This window comes from Phyllostomus discolor, chromosome 5 (genome assembly GCF_004126475.2).
Source record: "Phyllostomus discolor isolate MPI-MPIP mPhyDis1 chromosome 5, mPhyDis1.pri.v3, whole genome shotgun sequence".
Lineage (NCBI taxonomy): Eukaryota > Metazoa > Chordata > Mammalia > Chiroptera > Phyllostomidae > Phyllostomus > Phyllostomus discolor.
In genome coordinates this window covers 1,450,214-1,465,453 of record NC_040907.2, presented here as the reverse complement: position 1 = coordinate 1,465,453, position 15,240 = coordinate 1,450,214, and the positions used below count along the sequence as shown (strand labels likewise).

The 15,240-nt window shown below is 68.3% G+C and overlaps 1 protein-coding gene across 3 annotated transcripts in view; it reads right to left on the bottom strand.

Annotated features, from left to right (window-relative positions):
* Positions 1–15,240, bottom strand: part of PRDM16 (PR/SET domain 16) — a 291,415-nt gene that overhangs the window by 32,392 nt on the left and 243,783 nt on the right. For 2 of the 3 annotated variants that reach the window (XM_036025208.1, XM_036025209.1), the window contains exon 1: positions 5,184–5,314. The exons of the other annotated variant lie outside the window; for it this stretch is intronic. In XM_036025208.1, the coding sequence (XP_035881101.1) occupies positions 5,184–5,204 (21 nt within the window). In that variant the 5' untranslated portion in view covers positions 5,205–5,314. Of the gene's footprint in view, positions 1–5,183; positions 5,315–15,240 lie in introns of those variants that run through there. 3 annotated transcript variants of the gene reach the window in all.

Sequence of the window (15,240 nt, the reverse complement as noted above, 5' to 3'; positions counted from 1 at the left end):
CCCCGACAGGGCCCTGGGCGCCGGACTTCCTCAGCGGGGCCCTGCCTGTGTCCCTCCCCTCTGGCATCCCCCAACCCCGGGCACAAGGGACGCTCCTTGTGGGTGAACGGAGTGGGGGGGACACACCCCGGGGGCCATGTCCCCAACCAAAGGCAGAGGACTCGCCCAGAAGAGCTGGGGTTCGTGGGTCCGTTTCCAGCGGCCCTTTAAGGAAAGGAACCTCATCCCCGCCCCCCCCCCCCCCCCCGAGGCTTTCTCGAAGACAAAGAAATAGTTCCCGTGTACAACGGCAGTCGGTTTGGATCCTCTCTCCACACAGTTCCTTATGTTTTCTTTTTCTTTCTAAATATCAAATCAGTTCACAAGGATACATACTCTGGTCTGATAGAAACACTGAAGGTCCGCAGTTCTGATTTCCACTTCAGCTCAGGATTCTTTCGTTGAGACGCACACGGCCCCGGGCGGAAGGGACCCGGCCCAGGCTCGGGCGAGGCCCCTCCCGGGAGCAAACGAGTTTTCTGAAAAGCTCGCCGGGGGCTCCGCGGGCCTGGCCCACACCCCTGCCCCGCTCCGACCAGCCTGAGAGGCCAAGAAGGAGGGTGCGGACGGGACGGGCGAGGGGAGACGTCTCTCGGGGTGCTGCTCACCTTGTGCAGAGCCCCCCTCTCCCCGCCCTGGATTTGGAAATGCGGCTGCGGTGCCAGGATTCCCCGGCCTCTTGGTGCCGTGTGAGGGGCTCCTCCCGGCAGCGGCACGGGGCAAGGGGCGTCAGGGAACCCGGGTCCCTCTACGGAAACCGGTGCAAGCGGAGCCGTCCAGCGGCACGGCCACCTGTCCCCGTCCTTCTGAGAGAGGATGTCTGTGTGAGGGCCGTGCCTGGGTGGGCTTTTCCTTTCCCTTTCCTTTCTTTTCCTTTCCTTTTCCCGTTTCCTTTCCTTTCCCTTTTCTTTTCTTTTCTTTTCTTCTTTCCTTTCCTTTCCTTTCCTTTCCTTCCCCCTTTCTTTTCTTTCCTTTTCCTTTTCTTTTCTTTTCTTCTTTCCTTTCCTTCCCCCTTTCTTTTCTTTCCTTTCCCTTTTCTTTTCTTTTCTGTCTCCTGGGGACACCGAGGAGACTAGGTGGGGTCCCACGCTGCATCCTTGCTTCAGGGACTTTGGAAGTGCCACTGTGTTCCTGCACAGTCTGTGTCCCCCAAAGGTGGGCCCTGTCTCCCTGGGAGGGCTGCAGATGCCGGGGCCCCGCGGCCGGCAGAGGGGTCGAGCCGGTGCAGTTCAGAAAACCGCAGGCGATGCTCCGGGGTCCTGCAGGGGCAGCGTGGGGGGGGGTCTTTCTGTCTCTCTGCCCTCGTTTGTGCCCCCGTGGCGGCCCCCCCCGCCCCCCCGGCCTGGCCTGGGTGCCTGCTCTCTCAGGGCCGGGCCGGGACCCAGCAGCCTGGGGGTCGGGGGTCGGCCCCAGCTGCAGGCTCTGGGTGGGGGGAGGGTGGCAGGAAGGCAGTCCCATCTTCTGGCCCGGGGAGGCGGAGGCTCGGTGTCTGGTCCGCCACTGGCTTCCCTCCTCCTGCGTCTGCGTGGCTGAGGCCGCTCGGGTCTAAGTCTTCCCGTTTCCCTGGGATTCTCCTGCCGCCTTCCCAGCTGCTTGAACGTGAAACGTAGATCCTCACGCTCATCTCTTGGTCGTGCGGTTTGGACCTGGGTGTTGTCTCTCTCTCTGTGTGTGTGTGTGTAAACTACCAGCCACAGCGCCAGGGTCTTCATCGGCCCCGGACGGCCCCAGCCGTGAAGCACCCGTGATAATGAAGGAGTCATTGACCGCGGCTGAGAAGCGGTCACAGCCGGGTTGTCTTCGGATGGGGCCGTGGGCTGGGTTTGCATCTGGTTTGCCAGAAGAGGGTCCGTTTGCTCTGAAGAAGGCGCTGTAAAGTCGGACGGCTCCCTGGGGCAGAGTGGGGCGGACGTATTTTCTCACGCCCTCTGGAGCCCGGTTCAGACGCGCGGACCCAGACCACCCCCCCCCCCCCCTGCCCCGTCGTCCTCACTTTCAAAGGCAGAACCATATCCCATGGTTTGGAAGCGGCCGTTTCCACGGGCCAGTCAATCCACGCACAACTCTCCCTGTGCGGGACCGTGGCGGGGGTGGGGGTGGGGGGGTGAGCGCAGAGGCAGCAGGGGACCGTCCCCGTGCCGGGGCAGCGCAGGGCGGCGGGTTCCTGAGGACTGCCGCCGAACGCCCGGCCCTGGCCGACGGGGGGCCGAGTCGGGGCGACAGACATGAGAGCAGGAGGAAGACGCCCCGGGCGGATGGGGGGGCGGCGCCGCGGCCTGGGAGCCCTCGGGTGGCGTCCGGCATGGTGAGGGCTCGTGTGTGGCTCGAGGTCACCGGCCGGCTGATCAGCACATGAGACGTTTCTGTTTGACCTGGGAAAGGAGCCCAGCCACCTCTGCTTCCACTTTAGGGGGGCCGGCACCCCCGGGCCGCCGGAGCCCCTCGTTTGACCCCGGAATGTGCTGCCCGCCCGTGTGCGCCTTCCTGCGGCCCTGGGCGGCTGGGGGGGGCGGGGTGGGGGGCGCTCAGAGCCACAGGGGACCGAGCAGAGGGTGGCGGCCAAGAGCCCGGAGGAGGGCTGCAAGGGCTGAGTCCCACACCCGTGGGGTCCACGCAGTCCGTGGGGCAGACAGCCACCTTCACGTGCACCTGGAGGCTGGCGCTGCCTGGGAGGGGAGGGGGGGGTGCTCCGTGACGGCACCTCCCACAGCAAGAAGGCTGCAGGCTAGGGGGCTCCTCAGGGAGCCTCTGGGCACTTGCTGAGTTCCCCCAAGTCCAGTTCGCTCTGTCTTCCCTGAACCCCCGTGGGGGGCACAGGCAGTACCGGGCGGGGGGCGTGCAGGGAGTGCGGGGGTGCTGGGGGTGGGCCGGCAGTGTGCGGCTGTCTGAGGAGCCTCCAGGGAGGAGAAGGCCTGCCCCCCGCCCCTGCCCCAGGCACTGTGCCTGTGGGCGCCTCGCCGTGCCCTGGGCTGGATAGGCACTTGCTGCTCTGATCCCGTCTGCACCCCAAAGGCCCGGCCGCCAGCCCAGGCCCTGCGGGCTGAGGGGACCCCGGGGTGCCCCGTGATACCAGGCATCCCCGTGCGGTCCGGAGCTGCCCCCAGGCGGCCGGCTCCTCTCCCCCGAGGAGGGCTGAGCGGCTCACAAGCTCCAGGTGCAGAACCTCCTCCGCCTCGGCCATCGTGGCGTTGCGTTTGCTCTGGTGCACACCCCACGTGGCTCCGAGTCGGTGTCCCAACGCGGGGGTGACGGTCCCCGAGGCCGAGTTGGAGAGAAACACCCAGCAGGTGGGGAGCCATCCAGAGGCACGGAGACTGTCCATGGGGTCCCCAAGACAGAGCCCGGCACGGCCGTGACGGAGCTTCCAGCCCGTGAGCCCCGGCGGAGGGGTGTGGGTTACCAGAAGAGACTCGGAAAGGGTGGGGGACGTGTGTTCCTCCCGGCGGGAAGCATCGCGGCCCCCCCTGACGGGAAAAAGCAGGCAAATCCGTCTTCCCACTTGCTGCAGCCGGGGAGCTGAAATTAACGCTCCCTTGAAACAGCAACAATGAAACAAAGATGTTTGGAGACAGGCTGCTTTCTGAGAAGATGGTGCATCGAGATTATACATCTGTTTGCTTTCCCAAAAGCTTGCGGCGTGAAGACACGGACTTCCCGGCCTCACTCAGGGCCCGGCCCGCTAGCACGTTGGTGTCCAAAGGGGAAAACCGGGGGGGGGGGGTGGTGCTCCGACGTTCCCTTCCGTGTGCCCGGGAGTGCGGCGCGGGCCTGGCCCCTGGGCGCGCGGTCGGCCGGCAGCCGCGGACACACACGTTGTCTCCGAACCGAGGGCGGCAAGACCGTCCCCCGATGAGCCTTCGGTCTGACTGTCCTGTGCTCAACATTCACCGACAGCGAGAAAGGAAATTTCTTGTCAAGGTCTGGTCTGATTTTCACGAGTATTCTTGTGCTTTGTGGCTGTAGGTTTTTGTTTCTTTTTGCAATTGAAAAAAAAAGTTATTTCCAGAATGTTGGGTCCTCGCTAAAAGCCTCGGATGTCCCGGGAGCAGCAGCAGATTCGAGCCCCGTGTGTCCGGCACCGGCTCCTGGCCCGAGGGGCCCTGCCTGGTGCAGGCTCGAATCTCACCGGGGTCGCTGAGCAGCTGCAGGAGAGTCGCCCGCCAGCCCACGGGGTCCCGGGGACCGCCCTGGCTGTGCTCTCCGAGTTTATTAATGCCAAACCGTTTCCCCAACGTCAAGAGCCTCGAGCCGATGTTAATGGTTTGCACAGGCGACGGCGAGAATGTGCCTTTTGTTATGTGGTCTCCGCAAACATTTCTGAAAGCAATGGAATCCTTTGTGCAAATGAAGTCTCATGTGTAACCCCAAGATATTAGAGGCAAAAGCAAACAGCTCCGATGGAAGGGCCTGGGGCCCCCCACTTCCCAGGAACCCCCTCCTCTGGGGACACAGCCAACACGTGGCCCGGGAGGCCTGGCTGCAGAGCGAGCTTGTAATTAAAGCCGCCACGGAGCGGCTCCCGGCGCCGGGACACGCCGTCTTTCTGGGCCCGAGAAAGGCCGCACGGTGCCTGCTGTCCCGGTCAGCTCGAGGGCTGGACACCGGCCACGCAGAGCCAGAGCTGGAGGCGTCGGCAGCCCGGCGGCGGCCCAGACACCCACGGTGGGCGAGTCGCTACAGCAGGCTGGCCCGGCCACCCCTGCTGGAGCCGAGGGCCGTGGGCGGCTGGGGCTGCGGCGGCCTTTCCGGCGCTCGGCCGATTCCACGGCATGTTCCAACCCAGCACCGAGCAGACCGTTCCAGCTCCCTGTCCCTCCCGCGTCTGCCCAGCGGCCGTCCCTGTGGAAGCGCAGACCCTGCCCGGAGCGCGTCAGCCCCGGCTGCTTTTCCTCACACACACCATCAGCTTTTGGCTCCCCCAGGCTGCCGGGCCCCAGCCCGATGGCCCCAATGGAGCCCCTGTGGGGTGTCACCGAGCTCCCGGAAGCTCTGGGCTGACCGAGTGTCAGATGGCCGCCCCCAGGCGGGACGGGGCTTGGCAAAAGCACGTGGCAGTGGCCAGCGGACCCAGCGCGCCGGCACCCCCACGGCTCTCCGCCTCCGTGGCCCGGCCCCCGGGCCGGCCGCAGGGGCAGAACACCCACCTGCTCGTTGATCTGACACATGGTGAGGTTCTGGTCATCGCAGGAGCACGCCACCCGGATGTACTTGAGCCAGCTGCCGGCCCCGGCCTGCCCAGCATCCACGCAGAACTTCTCGCCGCCCAGGTCTTCGGAGATCTGCCCGGGAAGACCGAAAACCAAGCGGGTCAGGAGCATCCTTCTCCCAAGAGGCCGGCCGCTTGGCTCCGAGGAGCAGGCGGCTCGGCATCCGGTCACCGGCGAGGCCCTCGGCCCACCCGGCCCACCCGCCCAGGCGCCCCTGCGGCCCCGTGCAGGGGAGGGGGCCTCCTCTTCTCTCACCGGCAGATCACCGGCCCAGCATTAAAAGGGCCACCAGCGTCGCGAACACTTGCCACCAAAGTTGCCCCAGGTGTGAGGAAGCCCGGGCCGCCGGGTCTCAGAGCAGAGCCCTCCTCGGGGGGGCGGGCGGGGGCAGGGCAGCAGACACCCGTTCTCGGGGGAGAAGGTGTGGGGGGCGCGGCTGCGGACCGCCTGGGGGAGCGCGTGTGCGCCTCGCCCTGAGAGTCAGAAAACACGTCGTTTTCTGGAAACTGGAAAGTTTCCTCTGACACCGTGGCCTGTAGCCGCCGCAGCTGCTGCTCAGGGCGGCCTTGGAGCGGCCCCGTCGTGGACAGAGAGGCCTGACCGCCATCCCAGCTCAGGGAGGGACTCCCCGGGGGGGCCGCGGCTGCGCCCTCCCTGCCCCACCCGCCCCATCCCTAGGGAGGCATGGTGCAGCCGCATCGGGGTGCCCCTCCAGCACAGCCCGGCCCAGCCCGGGGAGCGTGGGAGGGGATGGGGCCAAGGCCCCCTCTGTGCCGAGGCCCCGGGGTGCAGGTGTGTGCCGCTGAGCAGGCGACGGGAGCAGAGCGACGGGAGGACCCAGCAAAGCCGGGGCAGGACGCGGCGACCTGTACCAGTGCAAACAAACGGAGGAGGCCGGCTCTGGGTGCCTGGCCTGTCCCCTGGAGGGTCTCCCCGGGGCCCTGTGGTCCACCGGGGACTGGAAGGGGAAGGCGGCTGTCCCCAGGGGCTGGGAGAAGACACTTCTAGCCAGAGAATCCGTGTGCTTTATACACAGTTCAAGGGGTCCCCAGATATCCACAGTCACCTCCTAAGTGGCCAAGAGCCCCACAAAGCTTTGGGGTGACACAGAACCTGCCCGTAGTCTGTCTGTGTGTCCAGGCCCACGGCCCCTCCCGCAGCCCTGGCAGCCCCAGGGGGGGAGGGAGGGGCGCTGTGGCAGCGGGCCCCTCTGTCTCCCTCCCAGCCTTCCAGGCCCCCCCGCCCCCCTCCCCCCACTGCCAGGCCAGCCCCCGGGAGACCGGGGAGGGGTGGGGCCTGCTCGGAGCCACATCAGGAGGCAGGAGGCCCTCGGGGGCGGCAGTGGGCAGGTGGGGGGGTGCGAAGGCCCCGAGGGGGCCCCCCCTCTCACCTCCCGCCACAGCTGCAGGAAACCCATCGGAAAGGCCCACCACACACAGCCTGCGGTCAGCGGCCCCTCCGCCCACCAGGCCGCCTCGCCACCTTCCTCTGTGACCCGAGGGCGGGGCGGGGGTTGGTGGGGGGGTGTGGCCGGAGCGCCCTGGGGTCCCCACCCCACAGCATATGCCACACGGGAGCCGGCGGGGCCAGGGAGTCTCTCTGGCATCTGTGTGTGTGTGTGTGTGTGTGTGTCTCCGTCACCCCCCAGCCCCCCGGTTTCGATGCTCCTGGGGTCCTGCCTGCTCAAGGGGGCTGCCTGGCCTCGGCCCCCGGGGGCCTGGGGCCTGTCTCCCAGACCCCTCGGAAGGAGGGCCAGGTAACTAACAGATTAACCGACGGCCGTTCTAAGCGCTGGGGAGCTCCTCGCCGCCCAGCGTGCACATGTGTGCACACGTGTGTGTGCGTGTGCTTGACAGGGCCGCCACTCGGATGGGTGTAGGCAGCATTCGCTGCGTTTTTGGAAGAGAAAAATCAACTCCGGTGAGGAGCTGGCCCTGCCTGTCCCCACAGGCCCCCTTTCCTACCTTCCAGGACCCCCCCACACACACACCGCCCCTCCTCACGCGTCTCCAGGGGGGCCCTGCACGGGCCTTCCGCCTGCAGACCCCCTACAGCGAGGGGCTCCCAGCACGGACCGGAGCTCCCCTGGCATCCCCTCTCCCTCCGTCACCCCACGGAGCATGCCTGACCCCGCAGGTTCTCGTTCTGGGGGAAGGTGGAGGGAAGCCCGGAGGCCGAGGGCCGGGCAGCCTGCTGCCTCCCACGTCCACGGGTGACCAGGAGGTTCCAGGCTGACCCCACTCCCAAGCCCTTCCTTGTGGCCAGTGCGCGAGCCCACACCAGTGGGCGCTGGGCCCCCAGGGCATCTGGTCCCTCTGGGACCCAGCGCGGTTCCGGGGTGTCCCTGGAGGAGGGGGGCCTGCCTCCCGGGGACCTGCCGCTGCCCCCCACGGGACGGCCCCGCAGGTACCTGCATGCAGCCCCGTCCTCCGGGCCCCTCCCTGCGCCAGGGCAGGTGCCTCCGGTCCCCCCCAGGGTGCCTGAACATGGCCGTGGCTGGTGCCCCGCCCCCCCCCCACGGGACACTGTGCTGGGCCCTCCATCCATGTCTGCCCCCCCCCCCCCAGGATGCAGGGCCCGGCTCAGAGGAGGCTGAGCTCCTCTGCACGCCCCCCGCCCGGCCCCCAGTGCACTCCCTCGCCGGCCCGCGGCCTCCGGCTCCACTCACTCCTGGGAAGGGTCCCTCCCCCTCAGTCCGGGAGGCCTGGTCCCAGCCCCGACCCTGTGAGTGGTCACCGGGGGGCAGTTACTTCCTGGTGGTCCCTAAGGTCAGAGGATGTCCCCTCTCCCTGGTGGGCACGCTGGCTGGCCGGCTGGGGTGACAGAGGATGTCTTGGTTGACCCTTTCCTTCCCAAAAGTCGAAAGCTCTCCCTCTGAGAGGCCCAGCTGGGGAGCTCGCCCTGTTCCCCAGCCTCTCCACGTGGAACGGAGCTTTCCTGCCCGACCCCAGGCCGCCCGCCGCTCCCACCGGCGGCCAGAGCCCCTGCAGGGGGCTGTCCGATGCCCAAGCCCCCCACTCGGAGGCCCCCGGCTTGTGAATCACCCCCATCAGAAAGGCCGAGGTATGAAGCAAAGGAATGGAAAAACTCTCTTAACCTTGACAATTTTTTTGCACATCGTTTGAGGTTTCCCTGCGCTTGTCATTTGCGGGTCCCCTGTGGGCCGCTTCTCCCCCGTCTCTCGGATGCGGCCAGCCTCGGGCACTGCCAGGGTGGGCGCGCAGGCGGGGACGCGCCGGCGTCTGTCCTCAGCCCCCCGGATGGATCCCCAGTGCGCGGGACGGTGCTCCCAGGCTGCTCCGGGTCCCCAGGCCCCATCTCTCTCGTGTGGCTCCCCGAAACCCTGGCCCGGCGCCCGCCTCCCACAGCCGGGTGGGTGCTGGGGGAGGGTCCCCTCCACGCCCCAGACCCCTTCTCCCAGGACCAGGGTGCCGTCTCAGAGCCTCGAGCCCCACCCACGAGCCCGCGCCTCCTCTCTGCCGGTGGGCCGGTGTGCACGCGCACGCACGGCCCGGGGACGGTCCTGGGCGTCTGGAGGCTGAGGGACAGCAAGGCCCTTCCTGCGCTGGCTGGGGGGGCTGGGGGGGGGGCGTTGTGGAAACGCCTCCGTCTGAGCACGGACAGCGGCCGGACAAGCGTGTAAATCCCTGTCTGGCCTCCCCCTCCTCCTGGGGCTCGGCGACGAGGCGACGGAGCGCTGATGAGAAACGGGGCCAGCAGGGGGCGGGGGGGGGGGGCGCAGGCGGCTGCCAGGCGGACGGACAGGAGTCCAGGCCGACGGGTCACGGGCCCGGGCCCCTGCGTGGGCTGGGAGGGAGGCGGGGCTGCTTCCAGGAGGCACGGGCAGCACAGGGGGCTGTTCCTCCAGGAGGGAGGCCGGCGGCCCCCTGAGCTCACGCAGAGGGAGGGGCACAGGGAGAGCCAGCGCCCCCTGGGGCCCGTGCCTGGAAGAAGCCGGCAGCGGCGGGGCCGGGTGCTGGGGGGGGGCTCCCAGGATGCCCAGCTGACTCTGGCCTCCACTGACCAGTTCCAGGGCAGAGGGGAGTGAGGACCAGGCCCCTTGGTCTCACAGACCCCGGAGCACAGCCCAGGAGGAGGGAGCTGCAGCAAGGCCGACGCACCCCCCCCCCCCCCCCGTCCACGTGGGGGGTCCGGCCCCTCTGTCCCTGACCGCCAGAACCTCTCTGCGCGGACCCCAGCAACTGCACTCTGTCCTGCTTTGGAGCCCCTGGCGCCTCCAAGGACACGACGGAAACGGTGGGTCAGGACCGTTCGGGTAAAACACCCGGGGAGCTCGAGGTGCACGGACGGGCAGGGGCCAGAGAGCTTCCCGGGGTCACCGTGCGTCTCCTGCAAACAGCCGAGCCGGGATGCTGCGACGAAACCGGGGTGCACGGCCCGCCGGGAGCCCGGGTCCCGGGGCTCTGCTCCCCTTGGCTCTGGCTCCTGCTCCGTGCCCCCCCCGCCAACCCTGCGTTTTCATTTCTCCCTTTTCCTCCTTCTCCTCCTCGGTCCAGGGGCCGCCGCACCGAGGGGGAAACGAACCCGGCAGCCCCCGCACTTTGCAGAAAGACGGAGGGCGGACGGACGGGGCCGAGCAGAGCAGCGGGCGGACGTCCTGGTCCCGGGGGAGCCCGGTCTGTCCAGACCCCCGCAGTGGGACTGCCCCGCCCCGACCATGTCCGTAGCACGCCAGGCACAAGAGGAAGGGGCCGCGTCAACCCGGGCGGGGCGGCTGTCCCTCACTGCCTGCTGCGAGAGCAGGGTCGTCGGCCCTTGGTGTGACCTCGGCACGGCCGCGCTCCAGGGCTGTCCCCCAAACCTGCGACCTGAGCGGGGCGTCGCGGGGCTGGGCCTCCTCCCAAGCACGTCCTGTCTGCCACGTAAACCTGTCGACCGCGAGCGCCAGCCCCGAGCCGCCGGAAGGGAAGGGGCACGCTGCTCATGCAGACCAGCCCCTCCGGCCGCACGGGAGCGGATGAAAGACACACAGACCTGCTGGGACCCAGGGACCCTCGGGGCGACCACCGGCCAGGAGGTGGCCGGCAAGGGGCGGTCACTGAAACCTTAGGACCAGCAGCTGAGTCGTCTCCGTAGGCAGCCTGTCTGTGGGCAGGGAGCCTCGAGAAGGGGTGAGTGCCCCGTCCCCAGGAGAATTCAAGGAAGGCTCAGCAGCCATGCCTCCGGGGCGCTCTGGAGGGAGGCTGTGCTCTGAACCGCATGTGCCTTCCCAGCCCTGATGTTTCAAACTCTCAATCTGACAACATTGTGGCGGGGGGTAAGAGGGTCTGGGGGTCCTGCCTCGGTTTCCCCTGTGGCTGGGTGGGGGCCCCGGCAGAGCCCCGTGCCTGGCTCCGAGAGCGCTCCGGTGTCTCGTGCAGTGGGCGCCTGCCGCTTCCCGCAGCTGCGCCTCCAGGCAGGGGCTGGCTGGGCCCCGGACAGAGTGGCCCTTTCCCGGGTCTCCCAGGTGGGCAAGGAGCGCAGGCTCCTGGCCGGTCCGAAACCTCCCGTGGGGGGTCCAGGCACCTCCCCGCTCTGCCAGGAACACCTCTCTCCGGTGGGCAGCAGTGAGGGCTCTTGGGAGCTTCCCCTCAAGAACCCCCGCCCACCCGTGTGCCTCTGGGAATGGGCACACGTCCCCACAGAGAAGGCTCCGGTCACCGCAGAGCCCTGGGCCCGGGGGCAGCAGGCGGGAGCCTGGCAGCCTGCTGGGTGACGGGGGTGGGGGGGGGCGTCCTGGGGACTGTCCGGTATGGGGGTGGGTGGGCGCTTTGCCCGGGAAGCCCGGTCTTCCGACGTGATGGCGCAGGGCGTCTCCCCCGAGACCTGTGTGAGTGGACGCTCTGTGCTGGGGGCCCGTTCACAGGCGCGTCCTCTTCCCGGGCCTCCGGCCTCGTGGCCAAGCGGACGTTCTCCCCCAAGGTAAGGGCGGCCTGGCTCAGCTGGTAACAGTGGGAGTCTCCCCCAGCCCCTCCCAGGATCCCGTGGGGACCCTGGGGTCCCATCCCGCAGCTCCCGATGGGCATTCCCGCAGGGGAGGCCCCATTCCTGTCACGACCTCCCAGCCCAGCCCAGGAGGACCCCAGAGGGGTGACATGCCAAGGAAAGGTCATCGGGGCGGCTGGTGGGCACTGGCTCCGGGGGCAGCTGGAGCCCCACTCTTCGCCAAGACACCCAGGAGCACCCTCGTGTCCCCACAGGGTTGGCGGGGCCAGCAGCACGCTCTGGGGGGGCTGGTTCTGGCTGAAACTGCACAAAATCTCGTGCGATCCCAGCCACCTCCCTCACCGCAGGCCGCCCAGCCGCCCTGGACCCGGAGGGAAGCCGCCCCACCCCCCACCCGCTGCCTGCCCTGCCCTGCCCAGGGGGCGGGGAGGGCCTGTACGTGAGCCGGGCCCTGTCACACCAGGGGACCCCCACCCACTTCTGGGCCCTTTACTGGGTGCTTTTCACAAGCACCGAGAGGGGATCTCGGCCCCTGTCGGGGTAACAGGGTCACAGCCGGGACTTGGGGCTGGACCAGAACCCACAGAGCAGGCCAGACGACCCTGGGGATGGGGCCCTGCCACCTGCCGCTGTGAGGGCAGCACTGGCGTCCCAGGGACCTCCAGCTGCCCGCGGGTCCCTGCAGGGGTCTGGCCTGAGGCAAACCAGGTGGGATTGGGTGGAGATGCTCAGACCCTCCTTGAGCCCCCACTGGGCACCGCAGTGGGGGGCCCTCGGCCTGTCTGTGGGTGCCCCGTGAACAGGCACAGTCCCTCCGGGGCTTAGCCTTGCCCTGGGCTCACGGGGCCTCCGCTCTTTGCGGGGCGGGAAGAGCCCCCGCCGGCCCTGCCGCTGCTGGCTGGACCTGGAGGCCACGAGAGCTTGGTGCCCGGGGACAGCAGCTGAGAAAAGCCACCGGCGTGCCGACACCTGGGACCCTTGGGACCGGCAAAGCCTCCCGGTGTGGAGAGGCCTGGAAACCTTGGCCCGGCCTGCAGAGTGGAGCCCCCAGCTTGCAGACTCCACTCCTGCCCCCTCACCCGCCCACCCCTCTGCCCCCACCAGCCCCCAGGCTGCCTGCTCCCGGGGCCGCTGTGGTTAAAATGCTCACAGCCCCAACGCGCGCAGACCCCGTTTGATCCGGAGCGGAGCCGGGCGCAGGAGCTCGGGCCTGCGGGCTGCAGGCTGAGCTGCGACGCCCTGAGGCGAGCTCTTGCTCTCTCTTCCTGCAGCTCGTGAAAGCGACCGGGAGACCCAGCCCGGACCGCCCCAGCAGGGGGGCTGCGGTGGCGCCCCCGCCCCGGCTGAGGCGGGAGCCCCGGTGTGCCCACAGGAAGCGGCTCTGCCGCGTCGATGCGAGGCCCCGCGAGGTGTCACCCTCGTGACCTTTCCCCGGCCACAGAGATGGTGACAAACTGCAGAGCCTGTCAGCGGGCACCGTCCCCCACCAGCTGCAGCCCAGTTTCCGCCGGGGCTTGGCTGCAGCCAGCGGGGGCGGGGCCTCCGAGCCCAGCCCGCACCTCCCCCGGGGCCTGCGCCCAGCGGCCTCGGCGTCCTCTTTGCTGGACAGAAGCCCAGGGGTGGCAGCAAAATGCCAGGTCGAGATGCACCCCCCCGGCCCCCGAGGACCCGGGGCCTCGTCTCCCAGCTCCGTCCCCCTGGACTGGGGCCCACGCACCTTCCAGCCCGTCCCCTGGGGGCGCTGCTCTGAGCCCAGGGCCGCGTCCCCCTCAGACCCTCTCCCACGTCCCCGCCCCTGGACAGCATGCAGACTGCACCTGGGGGTGACTGCCACATGCGCCTCCCAGAGGACCAGGTGTGTGCGGGCTGAGAGAGGCCCAGGTCCCCCCCACCGCCCGCTCCTCGGCACCCCTCCGCCACCACCGGTGACACTGGTCACCGCCGAGCCTCCCCGCCGAGTCCCTGGCAGCTCTCATCGCTCTGACAGGCGGCCACGGGCACAGTCGCATTTGTAGATGAGGAAACTGAGGCACAGAAGAGGGAGGCAACCGGCCCAACATGGCACAGCAAGACCGGGGCAGACCGGCTGGACACGGGTGCCCGTCCGACCCCGTCCCTGTTCTCCGGGGACCAGCCCTAAGCACCGGCTGGCCTTGCCTTCCTCACCACTCCTCTGCCTGACCGTGGCAGCCACGGGAGACCGGAGTCCCACAGGGTCTCGCCAAGAACCACAGTGCACTCAGGACTCCGTGACTGTCTCCACGGGTGGGTGGATGGTGGGTGGGTGGATGAGGGGCACATGGGTGGAGGGGTAGATGTATGTATGTATGGGTGGGTGGGTGGGTGGGTAGATGGGTGGATGGGTAGATGGTGGATGGATGGGTGGGTGGTGGATGGGTGGATGGTGGATGGGTGGATGGGTGGATGGGTAGATGGTGGATGGATGGTGGTTGGTTATATGGATGGACAGATGATGGATGGGTAGATTGATGGTGGGTGGGTGGATGGTGGATAGGTGGTGGATGGTGGGTGGGTGGATGGGTGGGTGGGTAGATGGTGGATAAATGGATTGTTGAATGAGGCGACGGATGAGACAGGGAGTCCCCCAACCTCCCCAGACGACTTCGGCTTCCTCCACTCCCCAAGGTCAGATACGAGTCCACATCCTGCCAAGAGTGGTAAAGGTGGAAAAACACACGGACACCTCTCCAGGAAGCCTCCCCTGACTCCACATGCCCGAGGAACTCCCACAGCCCCTGCTCCGTCCCAGGACAATCACCGTGGGTTTCACCCAGCTGACCCCCAGAGCCAGACAGAGCGGTGGCCCTCAAGGTTCAGGGGACAGACAGGTGAGGTGCTCCCAGGCTGCGGACACCGGCCTCTGCCCAGTGAGTCCGCCTTTCCTCATCTTTCCATGCCGCCTTCCGGGCCCCCGTCCTTTGCGGTTCTCTGTGGGTTCTGCCGCGGACGTGCCAACCCTCCTCGTGCCTCCGCTTCCCTGGACACCGGGGCTGCGACTTCCCCCGGGGTCCCAGCGTCACAGGGTCACCGTGGGGGGTTCCCCGGGGTTGGCGGGGCAGAGGCCCCATGGGCTCGTCCACCCCAGCACCCCGCGGGCCCTGGCACACAGTAGGTGGTCAGGGAAGGCCCGGCAGGCAGCCGGGAGGGACCCAGCCAGGTTATATTTAGCACCCTCCCTGCCAGTGACTCCGTCTGCCCGAGCCGTCCCTGCTCCCCGCCCCCCCCCGCCCCGCCCCGGGGACGCAGCGTCGGGGGGAGAGGAGCTCCGTGACTCATCGCCTTCCCTATCAGCTTCTCAGGCTTCGGGTCGGCTCCCGCAAACCGCGAAGATCTCAGTGGGCACAGCCTGAGCAGATACCTGGCTGACCCCCACCGCTCACGCTCCCAGGGCTCTGACGCACAGACACGACCGTGGGATGAGGGCTCCTTGCCGGCCGGGCCGCGCCTGCGTGTTGTCTGTGCCCAGAGCGGCGCTGCTCTCCCTGCGAACGCTCGGCCGTCGTGATTCTGCCGCCCCTGCTCGCGGTTCTCTGCAGGGGTGCTGGGCTCGGCCGCCGCCCAGTGGAGGGGAGGGACCCCAGGCCCCGTGACTGTGACCCCACGGGCCACCTTCCTCTCCAGCCCTCCGAGCGCCTCGGACGTGGGGTGACAGAGCTCCTGGGCGTGGTGGTGCCGGCATTCCCGAGTTCTCCTACGGTTCCCTCCGGATTCCCGAGTTCTCCTGCGCCGCCCGTCTCTCGGGGCGGGCGGACCTGCCATCTCCCCGGGGACCCTCGGCCGGCTTCCTCCGGGAGCCGCGGGCATGTGGGGCGAGATCGGTCAGCTGGGCCGTGGTCCATAGGCCGAGGGGCGGCAGAGCCAGGCTGGGGTGACGGGTGGAAGCGAGTGAGTTCGGCAGGTCCCCATCCTTCTGCGGCCTGCCGTCAGCCGGTCTGACGGAGTGTGTTAAAGGAGTTAAAAGTGTGTCCCCCTCCACGGTGTGACCTGGACCCCCTTCAAGTCCCTGCCGGCCAAGTTCCAACACCCA